This window comes from Opisthocomus hoazin, chromosome 17, assembly GCF_030867145.1.
Source record: "Opisthocomus hoazin isolate bOpiHoa1 chromosome 17, bOpiHoa1.hap1, whole genome shotgun sequence".
Classification (NCBI taxonomy): Eukaryota; Metazoa; Chordata; class Aves; order Opisthocomiformes; family Opisthocomidae; genus Opisthocomus; species Opisthocomus hoazin.
In genome coordinates, this window is record NC_134430.1 from 25,458 (window position 1) to 42,664 (window position 17,207).

At 42.1% G+C, this 17,207-nt stretch overlaps 2 protein-coding genes and 1 long non-coding RNA gene across 3 annotated transcripts; 2 read left to right on the top strand and 1 right to left on the bottom strand.

Annotated features, from left to right (window-relative positions):
* Positions 1 to 1,441: 1,441 nt before the first annotated feature.
* On the bottom strand, positions 1,442 to 11,219 carry LOC142363457 (uncharacterized). The gene is made up of 2 exons (XR_012765750.1): positions 10,781 to 11,219; positions 1,442 to 2,414 (listed from the first exon to the last, which is right to left on the bottom strand). It is a non-coding gene; the product is annotated as an uncharacterized LOC142363457 (long non-coding RNA).
* Positions 6,603 to 8,228, top strand: GJA9 (gap junction protein alpha 9). Its single transcript, XM_009940307.2, has one exon. It carries the CDS (start codon positions 6,603 to 6,605, stop codon positions 8,163 to 8,165), a length of 1,563 nt encoding a protein of 520 aa, XP_009938609.1. The 3' UTR covers positions 8,166 to 8,228.
* On the top strand, positions 11,011 to 16,482 carry MYCBP (MYC binding protein). Its single transcript, XM_075438115.1, has 5 exons — positions 11,011 to 11,088; positions 11,313 to 11,385; positions 13,197 to 13,245; positions 13,949 to 14,078; positions 16,389 to 16,482. Exons 1-5 carry the CDS (start codon positions 11,074 to 11,076, stop codon positions 16,431 to 16,433), a joined length of 312 nt encoding a protein of 103 aa, XP_075294230.1. The 5' UTR covers positions 11,011 to 11,073; the 3' UTR covers positions 16,434 to 16,482.
* The last annotated feature ends 725 nt before the right edge of the window (positions 16,483 to 17,207 follow it).

Consider the following 17,207-nt stretch of genomic DNA (forward strand, 5'->3'; position numbering starts at 1 on the left):
AGCGATAGACGAGAATATTGACAATGAGAGAGAGAGAGAAAGACAGAGACTGTGAGAAGCACAGGGCGTTGGGGAAAGAAAGAAAGGTATTAGGAGCCCTGCAAAGAGATGGAGGACCAAAAAAAAGGTCCAGGGAGTAGCACAAAGGGTCAAAGAGAGTAAGAGGTGAACAGAAAGGAGAATGGAGACATTGAGATGCAGAATGAAAAAAAACCAATGACAGTGAGCAAGACAAGGGATATAGAGAGAAAGAAGTAAGGAGGGAGAGAGATAAGAAGGCAGGGACACAGAGCAGCACGTACAGGCGCAGAGAGGAAAAGAACGCCAGGGAACGGGCCAGAGAAATCGATGCTTCTCAGTTGCATGGATGTGATTTAAATGTTTTTGTCTCAAACCTACAAAATTTCTACACAATCAGTTCCTAAATATCAAGAGACTGGCTTTTGAGTGTTCTGTAAACATCTTGGAATGGAGTATTTGCATAGTACAAGCATCCTGTTTACTTTACAAGCTCTTTTCAACATAGCGAAGAACTTGTGCGAGGAAAAGGGAAGTCCCAAGCGGAAATACGGCATGCTATCTAAGCTTAAAAATAGCTAAGTAGTGACAAAAAATCTCCTTAAACCTTTTTGGATAAAAGCCAGGGTATCTTCAGAAATTTTGCTAGTGAAAGTGAAAAAACAAATCTGCATCTGGTGATTTGCACATATATCTTAGCAATCAAAAGTGAATCTATAAGCCAGCTCAGAAAATGGCCAGACGTGAAGAGCGTGCCTTTTTCTTTATATGGCATCCTCTGGTCTGCCTTCAAACACAGTACCACTGGGTTTGGCGGTCCTAAAGGCAATAGAGTGGCACGTTTGTCCAAATTTCTCATTATTGCAGTTTAAGATTTGTGATCATAATTTCGCTACTGAAAGGAAACTATGGGAGTGAGTCCGTGTTGCCCTGAAAACCTGTAGGACACATCACTGATGTTTGTGTCTCTAGTTATCTAGCTGACCATTGTGGGTCAGACAAACACAGTAGAAAATAAAAATCAATTGTACACATAAAGTGCACATTATTGATGAGTAGGAATGAAAAGGTCTTGATCTCCGTAAAATCTTTCCATGATCGAATGATTTCTGTGGCGTTTGAACTCGAGCTAAGAAAACATAATGTAATCGTTAAAGTTTGGGGGGTTGTTGCGTTAATTTGGCAGAAAATAAACCCCCTTGCTTTCTAATGCTCTTCACTGAAGTGAGAGGCTAGGTGCAGCTAGGTTTAAATTCTGAGTGATGTCCAATTTGCCACTACCAGTCCAGTCACGTTTAATATGTATATTAAACTACCACGATTCTGGATACACTAATAGCAGTCTGCACCTTCAGTCCAGTTGTGCTCATGAACTAGCACGGCCGCGTTTGGTCGCATTCAGTGAGAAACTGTGACAACTGGCTACTTAAACAGTGCAGTTTTATTTGTGCAACAGGTATATAGGTTTTTTTGAATTGCCGGTGATAGTGACTGTCTGCAAGAAAGCACGTGCAAATATGAAACGCGTGAAAAGGTTATAAATAATACAGCCTGGCTATAAACATTAGGGAGTAACTATTCCCGAGAAAAAAGCGCTTAGTTTAAGTCTCACCCAAGGCGTCCCAAGCGGGGGAGAAGCAAGGCTCAGCCTGTCGGCCGATCCCGGTTGTCAGAGGCAGTCTGAGGTGGTTTCTCCGAAGATCTACAGTGTTATCTTCTTCTCCGAAGATCTTCTTCTCCGAAAATCTACGGTGTTATCTTCTTCTCCGAAAATCCCCCATTTCCCTGGCTATTTTTATATCCTTTCTACCTTTAAGGTGGAGTTTGAGTGACTGTAGTCATACATACCTTTTATCGTGATTGGTGTAAAATTCTCTCGCTTCACGTTTAAAGGTGTAGTTTACCAAAAATCGAGAGCGCAGACTCGAAGAGGGGTGGTCACACCTTGGAGGCGGGTAGCCTTCGGGATGGAGGTGTGTTTTGGTATTAAAATGATGTTGAAATGAGCAAAGTTCACGAGAGGATAGCACTTTGGCAAGGTTTTGAAAACCTGTTGGTTCAGGGGGCCAGATGAGCTGCTTATCAGTTCTAGAGAACCATTTCTTCCCGCTTTATCATCACGGAGCAGGGCCACGGAGTCTCCACTCTGTTCCGTCCTCTATGGTACATTGCAGGGAGTTTCTGTGTTAGTGGATTCCTCGCATGCCTGCTGCAGCTGTGTCCCATCCTCAGAGCTCCTTTTGATTTCACGCTTTTCCTCGATGGGTGAACACTGCTACGTTTTTCATATAAACCTTAATTTTCAGATGTAAAACCTTAATTTTACTAATAATTCCACAGGGATGTTTTGCAGCAAACCCACCACTGATGAAAAGCCAGTCAGGTAGCTTCTAGACCTGGAAGAAAAAAGAGTGTTCTCTCCTTACATCACTAAGTATTTTGTTACTAAACAATGGATGTTGGTATGACAGTTTGTGTAAATAGTCCCATCCTCAAAATGTCTGTAGTAAGGTAGAGAACAGCATCGGTGGTATAGAATTGTCCTTGGCGCTCGAATTAATTTTCCCTACTGACTTGTCAAGTTGTCATTTGACTGAAATACCATTTTAAATGAGATAGTGCATGCCAGAACATGATGTGCAAATCGCTAGGTGTTTACCTTGACATTTATCTTTTACAGAACAAGCAGATCCCCAGCCACTGTAGTTCAGTCTCACCGAACACATAGGATTTTCAAACAAAGCTTCAGCATCGGGGGGGGGGGGGGGGGGGGGTGTGCCCGTGGACTGCTTCAACGGACTTCGAATTTTTTTCAGCAATAGCAGAAAAATGTTTAGAAACCGACTTTAAGTACTCAATAGAAGATACGTATGTTTAGTAACCTGCTTTAAGTACTCGACAGAAGAGACGCATGTTTAGAAACCTGCTTTAAGTACTTAATAGAAATGGCTGGCTGTAGACTGACAGCTTGCCAAAATGATCGAATACTTGTAGGCAAGTTGTCATTTAACTATGAAATCGGACGTGACCTATTGATCCTCGGCACCAAAATGAAAAGATAATGATTAGCTTTTTAGAGTTCTCAGCAGAGGAAATTTATTTATCCTATGCAGGACACTTGGATCAGCGATACACTTTTGCAGGGCGCTGAGGAGAATCCTCTAAAAGCGTTATAGTGCTAGATATACTTCCTAACTCATATTGATCCTAGTGGTGGAATTACACATTAATACCAGGCATGCCTAACAAGGTCATATCCTTGGCCACTGTCCTGCTAGTGCTGTCTCCAGGACAATCTTTGTACACAAAACAAGCATATTTCTTTCCTCGTCTTTCGTTTTCTAAAATGAAGTCTCTTTCCATCCCCTCTTCCCAACAATTTTTGCAGGCATTTCCTGAAGCTTAGAGTGTTTGAAAGGGTGTTCCCCAGCCTACCATCAGTCCCCAAAATGCACTGTAGCAGTCTCATCAGCTCAGAAAAAATTCGAGTGCATTTTAAGTGCTCTTAAACGTGCATCAGCTCAGCTTACAAGCTGCAACCTATTCCCGAGTACCTGGCGGGCTTTTTAAAGATAGCATTTACTCTTAGAATCTTTATATAAGTAAAGGAAGAAATTATTTGTCATGAGGGTGGTGAGACACTGGAACAGTTTGCCAGAGAAGCTGTGAATGCCCCATCACTGGAAGTGTTCAAACTCAGGGCGGACGGGGCGTTGAGGAACCCAATGCAGTGAAAGATGTCTGTGGCAGGGAATTTGGACTAGGCAGTATTTTAAGGTCCCTTCGGCCCATACCAAGCCGTGATTCTACATACCTCTAGCCTGTCAAACCTCTGCTGCCATTCTTCCACTTTCTCCTCCTCGACATTAACCTTTTCTTTTTTGAACCCAGTGAAGGGTAATTTAGGATAGGGTGTCATTCTGTTCCCGTAGCTCTATCTTTATCCTCCTCCAGGGAGACACGGAGAACGGTTAAGTTTGTGGAGTACAGGTGCAACCACAGGTTCCTTTTCTAATTCTGCCACACACTGACATGGGGAGGATGTATAGTGTATAGCTTTACCGAATCTTCTACCCTAAGTAAGCAGGTTCTTCAGTAGAACAAATGCATTTATTCATCCGAGTTGCAGGGTAACTCTGCTGCAACAATCCGTCTGGTGTAAAGAAAGGAATAGGAAAGGGAGGAATTTAAAAGAAAAAGTTAACGACAGTAGGTTGTAACCTGTGACTGATTACATCAATTAATATATGTGACCCTTGCATTACTAAATACCTAGAAATTCCCTGTTCTTTGAGACTAGGCACTTCGTGCGCTCTTGTATACTAGACAATATTTCAGCCTGTTCTCTGCATTCTTCCTGCTGAAGTAATATGGAGGGGTAGCGGAAGGCCTGGGATAAAAAGGGAATTTGTGTTAGCTGGTCTGTTTTTACAGGCTATACATAAGTATGACTATCAAGAAAAATGACTGATGTCTTTAGTATGTCCAACACTTAGACTGGAGTGACAATGACTTGCTCCTAAACAGAAATACTGAAATTATATGAACGGTGAAAATGGTGTAAAACAGTTGCCACATTCAGGAGTGTTTTAAAGACATCAGTGTGACAAGCAAGATGGCACAGGAAGAATAAACGAGAGGTGCAGAATCATATAATATAAGGACAGATGCTGTCTATGAAGATGGAGCGAGTTTGAAAGGACCAAAAGTGCTCCCATTGGGTTTTTACATTAGGAGTGTGGTGCTAAGCTGTTCCAGGAGAACAGACTGCAGAAATTTACGAGGATAATGTTTAGGAGGGTTGACTTTTTTCACTTTTGCATAGGCAAGCTGAGTGTTTGCTGCTACTGACATATGTGAATGAAAAATGAGGCCAAAAGTTTTCTTTTATTCTGTTTGTCTGAGGCTGAAATCATTCTTAAAACTGGGAAGGCGATGGGGAGGCGAAAGGGAACATAACCTGAAGGAAGTTAGAGCTGCAGATTTTTCATTTCTAGCTTTCCCTAATGAGATTCTTTCACCTGTCATAGCTGAATTATGCTTGGAGCGGTAGCAGACTGAACAACAGATTGATTTTCTCCTCCCTCCATCCCGAACAAATATAAATTCAATGTGCAAAGCTTGTGCTCCATCACTTGCTCCTGCAGCAAAATAAACTGCTCATAATGTGAAATTTACTCACACGGATGGAAGATGGCAGGGGTTGTATCTTTTATTCGGATGCCGCAGACCTTCAATTTTACATATTTTGGTAAAGAAAGGTATGTTTTATTTTTAATTTGCCATTTATTTTTAATTTGTTTGTCTTTAAAAAATGTCTAACTCGCCTATTTGTATACCAATTTGCAAGAGTATTTTCATGTTTAGTAGGCTGCTGTAACATAGTTTCCTCTGTAGTCATCGGTACTGCTGCTGTAAGACTGCAACTTCCATTTGATTTCTTAACACTCCTGTTTTATGGGGTAAAGATGAATCCCATTTGCACATAAAACAGTATGTTAAACAACAACAAAAAAAATCAGATTACCCTGTTTCTAGTATACTGAATCCTACTGAATTGTATTTTCCATATAATGAAAAGGTAAATCTACAGACGTACCAGTTATCCCTGCACGTAAACAAGACAAATACTTTTGTTAGTGTATACAGTAACATAAACACTGAAAAGGAAATTAAAATATTGTCCACAATGTAGTATCCTGTAACGAAGGAAGAAACAAACACATGAAATAAAAGCGAGATGTGCAATTAAATGCACGTATTACCAGTTTATCTGTATTCAGATGATAATCATTTAGGAAAATGCTGGTAGAGAGTTTTTGCATAGATTTTTCACAGACTCGGGGACAAAGACAGCAACGCATGACACCTAGGTACTCTATTCTGTATTTCAAATGCAGGCATCATTGATCGAGGAAACTGGACAAATTACGGTGATTCTATTTATTTATCGTTGACTTCTGCAAACAAAAAGCAATTGTCTGTGCCAAATTATATGCTTAAACATATTTTTTAGTTTAATAATGCAATTTTCGCAAGATGTTTTATTCCCTTTCAAGTTCTTTGGTATAACCCAGTAACTGGACATTACCGAGTAACTGGACATTACTGTAACTTCAGCTGCGATGTGGGGCTCAGAACATCTGATAAGGAGGACTGGGAAATATTATTCTACCTTCCTAAGTATCCTAAATATAAACGTACCACTCTCACACTGCTACCAGATGATGGTTCAAATGAACCGCGTAATGCTCTTAAAATCCTTCTGCAAGGCAGGCACCTTAGTTTCCACTGATTTGATGCAGACTGAGGGTGTGTAATACCTCATACTGACGTGCTTATCAGGATGTCTTTTACTGATAAATTAGACATGGGCGGATGATGCACTTCTCCATCTTGCAGATGAGAAGTAATACCTAGATTATCAATGAGCAGTGGGTCATGTTGCCATGGCTACAAGGTGAGATACGATGGTTTTTCCCAGTGTCTGTTTTTTCGTAATGCATTAAGGAAGGACTGCAGCTTTCACAACGTTTAAGACTTTTTTCTCTCATACATTTTAGTGTCAAGACAGCAGAATAACCATGGGAGACTGGAATTTCCTTGGAGGCATTTTAGAGGAGGTCCACATTCATTCCACTATTATTGGAAAGATTTGGCTAACGATCCTCTTCATATTTCGAATGCTTGTCCTCGGAGTGGCAACTGAGGATGTCTGGAACGATGAACAATCAGAATTTATATGCAATACCGAGCAACCTGGTTGCAGAAATGTGTGCTATGACGAGGCCTTTCCCATCTCTCTCATAAGATACTGGGTCTTGCAAGTTATATTTGTGTCTTCCCCTTCTTTGGTGTATATGGGTCATGCCTTATACAGACTAAGAGCTTTGGAGAAAGAGAGGCAAAAAAAGAAAGCTCGGGTAAGAGTGGAACTCGAAAGCACTGAACTAGAAATGACTGAAAATCGGAAAAGGCTGGAGAGAGAACTCCGGCAACTGGATCAAAGAAAGCTAAACAAAGCACCCCTGAGAGGCTCTTTGCTCTGCACTTACGTGATACATATTTTCACAAGATCTGCAGTGGAAGTTGGTTTTATGATTGGGCAGTACCTTCTTTATGGTTTTCATCTAGATCCCCTTTACAAATGTCAGAGAGATCCATGTCCAAACAGCGTTGACTGTTTTGTATCTAGACCAACAGAAAAGACAGTGTTCATATTATTCATGCAATCAATAGCGACCGTGTCATTGCTTTTGAATATCCTAGAAATTATCCACCTAGGATTCCGGAAAATTAAAATGGGACTCTGCGGGCAGAATAAAAACAAGGATGACCCTGACAATTTCTACGTAAACAAATCTAAGAAATACTCTGTGATACCACACTCTTCTTTCAGAATATCCACCACTCCTCCAAAAAATATACCTTCTGCACTTAGCGGTTATACCTTCTTAATGGAAAAGCAAACTGACACTGCCATTTACCCGGTTCTAAATTCTCCCCCCATGTTTCAGTCTACGCAAAATAACTGTACAGAAAGTGGCAGCAATTACACCCATCGCAACCAGGAAAATAAATCGTCAAAGAAGAGGCCCGCTACAAATGGTTTAGACAATCCAAGTCAAAATGCTAGCACAAATAATAATGGAGGCTTGCTTGGCGAGCTTGGGACTGAAGCGCACGATGCTGAAAAAGAAGCTGAAAAGAAACATTTCCTTGTTGGTACTCCGAATGCAGATATAGCTTTGAGCACATGCTTGAGAAGCTTTGCTGAAATGCCATCTCAAACTTCACTGCAACCCGATACAATTTTTCCAATTACAGGTTTCAGAAGACAACATGGAATCGGTTCGTCTTGGAACTACTCGGCAATGGTTGAGAGAGCGGGAGCCTCAACATACTCTCTTCCAAAGAGCAGCAGCAGAAGACCAAGCAGTTTCAGTGCAAACAAAGCTCAACCTCCTTACAATGCTGATGTAAAAAATTCTAGCCGACCAGACTCCCCCGACTCTACAGGGGAGGTGAGCTCAGAATCTAAACAAAGTAGAAACTGTGACAGTCCTAAGCCTTTCTCTCTGACCAGGCGACTGTCGCTGTCAAGTAATGCCAGCAGCAGACGGGCCCCCACTGATCTTCAAATATAGTGCGAGTTAACCTGTGAATCGCACTAGTCAATGCTGGGGTAATTACTGAACATTGTGACATAAGCAAGACCTATGTATAAGAGTAGCTAAATTGTTCCACTTTAACCAGCTGTTTCACATAGATGGAAAAGTTGTGTAGCACTTTGAGTATTAGCTGAGGAACTTTTAAACAGTCTCTTCACTTCCTTTGTAATGAAAGGGTGGCTTAGACCTCAGCATATAAACTTCTACACTACCCTTCCGGCTAAAAAGGAAAACATACGTCACGTAAGTCCACGTATTTGGAAAAGTCAGGCATAAAATCACAGCTGATACTATTTAAACTGAATAAAAGTAGAATACAAAATTTAGTCTAACAATATATTTTATGATGACCAGTAAATGGAATTATGCTACAGGTGGCACTGGTGCTCTCAGGAGAAATTATTGGTAAATATGTTTCTGCTTAAGTCTCTCTGGGAAATCAGACAGATGTTTGATAGCTGTCTGAAAGCAGAATGTAAAACATATTCCCCTGTTTAAACTGTGTTAAATACAAAAAGAACAAAACATTTGGTACACGTATCACTAATTCTTTGACTCTATGGGACACTTTTTTTTCACTGTATCACTACTGACTTCCTCAGTGGAAAAATCAGAGTGAATCTCTCATCGTACACTATTATTGATAAAAACACTATTACATTTTTAAAACATCGTGAATTACAAATTATGGAAGCTTGATGAAGCTTGAACTGTGAGATCTTCCATAACACTAATAAGCTAGCAATTTTTTTTTTTTAAATCAGAAAACAATTTAATGAAAATTATTAATCAGAAATTTTGGATTTCACAAACCAAAAGGCTTACTATGGTAAAAAAAGATAAGAAAAATCAGTAGAAGCTTCCTACTTTCAGTTACAATGTCCAAAAACATATAAAAGGTCTATCAAACTGTAAAATTGCTCGTTTTCTGGATACTATGGGGTCCATCTGTCCCCCAAATTCTGACAAACTTTTAAATCAAAGAATGCTTGGAATTCTTTTGAAGGAGTATTTCCATTTATGTTTTTATGGGGCTAATAAAACAAAGGGCATTCATCCACTTGATGCTCCAGTCCATATAGTGTAAGACAAGTTCCATGAAACATCTTGAAATAAATAAAGGATCAAAATACTGTGATACATTTGTAATCGAGACTTCTATGAATTAAATATATTTACTTGAGTCGCACAGCACTGACAGGCTGTAAATACTCAGTGAGGTGGTCACATCTGGGATGCATTAATGGATACGCATGTATTTTTTACTAGTGGATTTGACTTACTGTACATGTACTGGAAAAACAACTTGAAATGCAGCATCACGATATTACAGCATCATTAAATACTTAAGTGCATTATCATTATGCTTACAAGCCAGCCATGTTTCAGATTGGCTGAAGGCTGTACAGTATTAGGAAAAAAAGGAGCCAGAAAACCTAAAAGGCTCTTTTGCTTGCAGCAGCAGCATTAATTTGGCCCCATCCACATAAGAAATACGCATTAGTACTATTTAAACTATTCACTATAGATTTCTTTTCAGCACCTATTCTTCTTGCCTCTAGTATTGCTTTGTGTATACATAAATACAGCCCTATGTAATTCTGCTTACACTGTAAAATTTAACGTTGTGCAATACACAGCAATGTATATAAATGTATAGCGTCGTTTAGCTGAGTTAATACTGCTACTGTTCCTTTAATTCTTGTATTTCTTGATGCGTAAGTTTCTGTGGGTGATAACTGTGCTAATGCATGTTTTGCATTTAACGGCTCTGTAATAAAACGCCTAGTATTTAACGCACTCTGCTCCCACTGTCTAAATAATAGAAAATTAGCATCTACATGCTCACAAACGGGATATGACATTTGCATTTCGGTTCAAGACAAGATACAAAATAATTTGGTTTTCTGCTGCTGACAGAGGATTTTTAATAACTTTTTTTGTGTGGACATGGGTCAAACGTTCTATTCCGTCACACACACCTTGCCAACAGAAAAGTATAAGACACTGCAGAAGAGCTTGCAGAAAAAGCGTGAAAAGACCCTGACATTGCAGGTGCAAGATTATTCGATTGCTAGGGGGTTTTATTTTTATAATAAACAGATTTTATCAGTCAACAGATACCACAGCGTTCCATAAAAAATACATGGGTATAATCGCTTCTGATTTTTAAAACAGGCTAAGGCAAAAGACTTGCTTTTTGATGCGAAGGTTTCATCGCGTGTAACTGTGGAGCCCCTCGGGCAGGCCACTCCGCAGCTGCGGCTTGCTGCGACCTTCTCCTCCCGCGATCTCCGGCTGCTACTCACGCCGCCAGCACGACAGTTCACCGATCCGACCGAAAGTCGCGGCACGGCCGCAGCGGTCCTTCGCCGCCGCCGGACGCTCGCGCAGCCCCGCGCAGCCCCGCTGACGGCCGGACGCGCTCCGCCGCCCCGAGGCCCACATGACTCCCGCTGCGGCCGCGCGCCCTCTCACCGGGGAGCCCCAGGGGCCGCCTGTTCGCGGCGCCCCCCCGATAGGCCGGCGGCATGGCACTGGCCGGCAGAGGCGAGCCCCGGCACCACTAGGTCCGAAACGCACTTCCGTACCTGGCGAAGAGTGCAGGGCAGAGCGGGACAACGGCCGCAGCTGCTAGGAAAAGGGGGCACAGCGCTGGCTTTGGCGTTTCTTTGGACGACGAGAAGGGTCGCCGGGACCGCTGCAAGAGAAGGGGGCCCAGGTCGGTGCCGCTGCGACGGCGGCAGGCGCCCGCCCCCCCAGGGCGAGGGCGCGGCCGAGGGCGCTGCTGCTGCCGCGTCGCTATGGTAACTGCTGGGAAGCTCTCGCGCCGTTAAATGTAGGGCGCAGGCGCGAGGCTGGGCGCAGGCGCGGTGGGGGTTAGATGGCGCATTACAAGGTAGGAGGGAGCGAGTGAGCGAGCGAGCCGGCGGTGGCGTGGGGTTGGTGCGGTTTGCCGTGCTGTCTGTGCGGAGGGTGATACCGCGGGATGGCACAGATTTGGCCTTTCCTGCCGCCTCCGCGATGGAGAGGGGAGCTGGCCTGGTCCAACGAGCCTTCTCTGTAGCGGGGGGGGGGGGCGCGGGGCGCCGCCAATCTGACCGTGTGGGCGTCCTCCCTCAGGCCGCGGATTCCAAGCGGGAGCAGTTCCGCCGATACCTGGAGAAGTCGGGGGTGCTGGACACGCTCACCAAGGGTAGGTCTTTGGCTCGCGTCGCCTGAGGGGTCTCGGGCGGCAGTTCGGGCGCTTCTGCGGGCGGGGGCCGTTCCCCTCGGGGCGTCCCGCTCCCGCGGTGCAGCTGCCGCCCTGGCACGGCTGTAGCGTGGTCGCCGCTCGGGCTGCCTCGGCGCTCTCCGCTGGCTCCCCACCGCGCCTCGGCGAGCCGGTCGCTTGCTCTTCTCAGTCTGCCTGGTGGCCGGCAGCAGAGCTCGCGCGTAAAACTTGGTGCGGCAGTCGATATCGAGTCCGAGCTGGCCAGTGAGGCAGTGTGCGCTGAGGGAGGGAAGGGGACCTCTTTGGAAGCGTGGCCTGTGAACTGCAATGCCTTGACTCCTTTCTGGCAGTTTGCACGTTCGTTGTGCGTGGATCGATTGTTAGAGACGTGTGCGGAACAGGAATGGTAGAGGCATGTAAGGAAGGGGAAGGTGGTTCCTTTCCTCTTACATGGTGCGTTGGAGACCTCTCTTCCTTGGCTCTGTTTGCTTTTGGGAAGAGCTGAATTTCTTGGGGGCTGTTATTCTGCCAGAGCTCTCCAGAGAAGGTAAATGCTTGACACAAAATAACAGCAAATATGCTCTTAAAAAGACTGTATTTAAGAAGACCCTTTCTTTAGTAGAGCTTGGTGCTTCTCCTGAAACTAATGAACCTCTAAGTTTTGTGAGAGTGGCTATTTATAGTGAAATGGGGAAGCTGATGATGCTAAACTTGATGCATGCTTTGACTTTCTGTATGGCCTAGCATCTTTTAAATCCTTCTGAAATCTTTTTGAGAGCCTTCTGACAGTACATAGAGAAAACCTGTTAATATTCCTGTTTGGAAAATGTCCTGTTTAAAAAGGGAGCAGCAGATCTAGGATATGAAGCAAATAGGTGCTGTGCTAAGCCTCTTGGCCTGGTGTGTGGGTACCGTTTGATTTCTTTCTGTTGCAATACTGAACATAATACTGTGAGGTGGCAAAACAAGTCTTCCAAGCAGCATGGCATCTTAATTTTGTTTTTAACTTAGGTGCTTAGCTTTAAACTGGCTTTGCTGTGCAGTTTGGACACTTGAAAGTAGGAGAAGGGCATCTAAGTGTTTATGACAGCAGATGTTTTCTATAGCCATGTGTGCCTCTGTGAGGAGGGGGTAGTGGTTATGTTGGGGAACTTTCTGAGTATTCGTTTGACCGAGTTCTCCAGATGTGGTGCGGGAATGTGTATGGCTAGTTTTATTTAAGCTGTCAGCGTGCTGCTGCCTGTGCCTGAACTGTCTGGCCCCTAGAGCCCCCATCCATAATGATTATCAGTGTCAACTGTGCTGATGGTAGCCAATTAGTTTTGTAACTGTAGGTGTTCAATGGAGATTTGCTTTTGTGCTGAAAGCTACAGAAGTGCTGATATTGTTCTGCAGTTCAAAGATGTAGCTTAAGTGGAAGTAATGGTCTATGAAGGGGGAGTCTCAAAATAGTTAGAATTTCAATTATGCTGATGAAAGCAAATACTAGGGTTGTGTGTGGAATATGTAAAAATTGTCCAGGCAGTTTTGTGTTCATTGTTAGAATAGCCGAAGACAGTGGTTAGAGAATCAACAAAACTTCTGTCTAGCTGTTACTTAGTGGCATGCTCTGTTCCCTCCTGTACAGCAGACCTGTTCTTTCTGTTGAAGTATGTCGGTGAAAATATTGTTAAACAGAAAAATGTGTTATAAACGTGGCATGCAACTTGTATGCCTTCTGACTGTAGGTACATGTTTTAAAAACTTAGAGTTGCATGAACTTCTTGCAATTGTTGATTATTTTCTATTTGCAGTGTTGGTAGCCTTATATGAAGAGCCAGAGAAACCAAATAGTGCACTGGAGTATCCTTTTTCTCTTCTGTGAGTTGTTCATAGAGACTTGACATGAAACAGCAGTACCACTTCTGACTCATAGGTGAACTGGAGAGGCTACTTTGACGACTTACATTGAGAACATGGCTTTTATGGATGCATTTTAGCTAATAGTCTGACAGGATGGAAGAGAACTGTGCGTATTGGTATGCCAGCAGTTACAAGGTCAAGTTATGGGTCAGTACAGAACGTCATGCACCTGCAGCATTAGGTTTGAGTACTTATCTGTGGCTTCTAAACTCAGCTTCTTCACACTTCCTCTTTTTTTTTCTTAATAATACAAGAGGGAAAAGTTTATGTCTTTTGTTTCTTGCTGTTTCCAAGCAGCCTCTGTTTTTAGCTATTGCTTCTATTTTTCGGTTATTCCTTTTAACTCTTCAAAACTCCTGCTTTTAAGAGAGAAAAAGAGGAGGAGGGTGTAGTGAAATATAAGAATTTGTCCTGTGTCTTGTCCTTTGTCTTGTTTTCTTTTTTCTTTAAGGAATATACAAATAACCTTGAAAAGCTGCCTTATTTTTGTAACTTCATCTTATAGGATGAAAAGCACTGTAACAATTTAAAGTGGTTTAATGCGATTTTGGTTATGTGTATTGCGGCACTCACTTCATCAGTGTTAAAACTAAAATGTGGTTTTGCTATCTAACTGAGGAAATACTTAACGTCTAAAAATCAGCTTTCTGAAGCATCATCTGGGAGCTTCAGCTCCTGAGAATCCAGAAATAGAGGCACTTCGTTTGGAAGTGGCAGAGATGAAAGAAAAGTACGAAGCTGTGTTGGAAGAAAATAAAAAGCTGAAAACCAAGGTAAAAGTCTACTTGGTGTTCCTCAGTAGTTCTATATTGCACAACAAGAAAAATAATGCGTAGAATACAGCTTTCTTCCATTAGCGTAACTGATAAGTGTTGTTGCATTGTTTAGCTTCGTGGCTGAGGAATGCTGATAGAATTCATCGTAGTAAAGATTTTTTGAGACACTTCTTATATTCTGTAACATAGAATAGTATTGCTAAACTGGGGAATTTATTTATTTAGTGAAAGTATATGTTATCGAGGCTAATCCTGTGTCTTCATTCAGTCCTGTTTGGATGTGATTAAGTTGTCTGATATGATGTAGCTCATGCTTCCAGAAGAGTTTTGAAAAAGGAAAAAGCGAATTTATCTGTTATGAAGGCATTCAAAAGGTGAACTGAAGGAGGCGTATTATATATCGGTTTGTGTGACCTGGCACAGAGTTCCATGTGGCAGGATGTTACAAGTGGAGGCACTCATCCGTGTGGAACAGTAATTTGCACTTTTCATCTAAAATGACACTGGTATTTCTCTGTCTGCAACAACAGTGGATCTGAAGTGCTAGCCAAGGCAGAGTCTTTACAGGCTGTCTGAAACAGCTCTGAGATGTGAACAACTTCCCCTTACCAGAGGGCACTGGCTGTAAACCTAACAACACTGAAGAAGGAAACCTTTGAGAACATTAATAAGCTGGTAGCGTAGGTGCTACTACAGATTTTCATGCATTTGTTGGAAGAGGATGGCTTTTGTTATATGTGAACATCCTTATGGCTTTTTACTGGGAGACAACCACCCCACCTTAGTTCTGGGAGAAGGGATTCTTGGGCATTAGCCCTTTGTATTTTTTGTCTGGAGTGCCCTCTTGCTGTCCTAGTAATTCTCCTTCTCATCTGTTACCCGCTGTGAGTCCTTACAGCTACATTTGTTATTTCTTACTAGGAAATATGGAAAAGAGCAGAATTTTAGGGGGAGTAGCAATAGACCAGCAGTTCACTTGGTGTAGCCAACTTAAAAATGCAACTGATAGTAAGTAGACACATGAAAGCAGAGTAACTTGGGTCTTTATTTTAAGAAATATTTTAAAGAAGTCAAAACTTGTTGCAGGACAGTAAGCCTTTTCATAATCGTGGGTTGGTTTGTGCTTTCACCTTCTTCAGCCTTCAAATGATAACTCTTACTTTATGTGTTTTCCAATATTAATGTTTTTGGGTTTTTCCCCTTGCTTTCTCCTACCATCTTCTGACTGTCATTCTGACATACCTTAGGAGTTCACAGGGGCAGAATGCTGGGAGAATACTACCATTCAGCTTTTTTTTTTTTTTAGCAGTCCTCTAGCATGAAGTACATGGCTTTAATTGTGCATTTATTGGTAACTTGAATCATGTCCAAATAGGTGGTGGTGTTTTGTTGCATTTATCTGTGAAGATCTGTTTTTTTCTTACATTTATTGGTCAGAATGTCACGTATTTCGGTGGGGTGGAGGGCAGGAAGTCAGTAGTTAGGCCCTTTATGGAAAAGAAAACTGACTTTGGGCTGTGTACTGGCCATGTTTTATGGTAAGATCTACAAGAATGCCAAAATGTTGCTTTAGTTCTTGCTAGCGGCATTGTAATTGCTGTAATTCAGTGTTGCTATGAGAAGCACATGGGTATTTTTTATGTACTTTATTTTTAACCTACTCTGCAATTTTCAGGAGAGGGGAAGAATCTTAATTGTGGAAACTGGACTGGCGTATTTCAGAGACTCAGTCCTAGTGCTTGAGCTTGTCTTTAATGTTATCTAGGTCAAGTTAAATGCCTTTTTTTTTTTTTTTTTTTTGAAATAACTTTACAAGTAAAGGTCATAGTTTAGTGCATAGTTGCCTAGGCAATACTCTCCAGAAAGCATAATGAAAGCTAGAATGCTAAAGAAAATGTTTGGGTACTGTTGCTATGAGAATGACTGATTCATTTAATCATGTGTTGGTGAAATGAAAGCTTATAAGGCACTGATCATTATCAGTTGCTATTTGAGATGAGAAGTGCTTAATGAGACCTAGAACAAGAAACAGGGAAAAATTAAGGGCAAGACCTATACGCTTGGAAGTGAACTTAAAAAGCCCCCTTATTACAGCTGCATGATTATACATCGTGACAAATGGATGATCTGAGGGAAGGGTTACTTTGTTGCCTGACTTGAAAATGGAATTGCATAACTATCAGTGATGGATTAAAATGGACAAAGTAAATGGAACGCTTCCAGACCAAATGTTTGCCTACAGTTTTTAATGTAGACAGTGTTTCATAAATGTTGCAGCTAACTAAATTCCTCTTTTTAAATCCACAGCTGGCTCAGTATGAACCACCTCAAGATGAGAAGCATGGTGAATAATAGTAGTTTCTCCTTTAATGCCTTGACTTAATAAAGGGCTTCCTGAGAACTGCGGGTTTTTGTGTGTGTGTGTGAACTCTGCATGTCTGCTTTGTTACCTCATCTTAAAAAAGAAAAAAAAAAAGCATTATCATGAGTATACAGCTATTTTTGTGCAGCTGCAGCAGCAACTGATGAGTTTAAGCATACTGACCAACTTTCTTGCTTTCTGTGTTTAAGAAAAGGTGATAATTGTGATTAACTTGTAGATGACTGTGCCTGCCAACTTTGTGTAAATTTCACATCGTGGTCAATAGTCCTGTTAAGCTGCTGATCTCTCTTGGTTTTCCTTTAAGTGGAGAGGGTGGCGTGACACAGATGGACCAACTGTAAACTAAAGCAGGACCTCCAAGTATGTTCTAAGTTGGTACTCGGCACTGAGGTTAAGCTTCTGCTGAAGAGTGTAGGGTAACTGTCTGCTCAGAGGGGCACAAATGGAGTGAGTATAGTTAAGTGATACACATAGCACATTGTGGGAGATTCAGTACCTACTGAACTTACACTTTTTAATTTGCATGAGGTGTACTGTCTCCGATTCTGTTTCATAAACTGGGCCTTGGACAGTTGATTGAGTTACCACCTGGACAGTTCTGAACAGACTACAGAATTTTTACTTGTAATGGATGTCTTGTGTAATCAGTGGCACATGTAAGAGTACAATGTGGAGAGTTCTGCTTTCTGATTCATCTAATGGGGAAAAGAAAATGGAGGCAGGGCAGAAAATCCAGGAGGGGT

What these genes read in the sequence shown, in the direction of transcription:
- GJA9 (XM_009940307.2), top strand. Translation starts at nt 6,603, where the DNA reads ATGGGAGACTGGAATTTCCTTGGAGGCATTTTAGAGGAGGTCCACATT.
- MYCBP (XM_075438115.1), top strand. An exon ending in AAACCAAATAGTGCACTGGA is followed by an intron (nt 13,246 to 13,948) that starts GTATCCTTTTTC and finishes TCTAAAAATCAG; the next exon opens with CTTTCTGAAGCATCATCTGG. An exon ending in ATAAAAAGCTGAAAACCAAG is followed by an intron (nt 14,079 to 16,388) that starts GTAAAAGTCTAC and finishes TTAAATCCACAG; the next exon opens with CTGGCTCAGTATGAACCACC.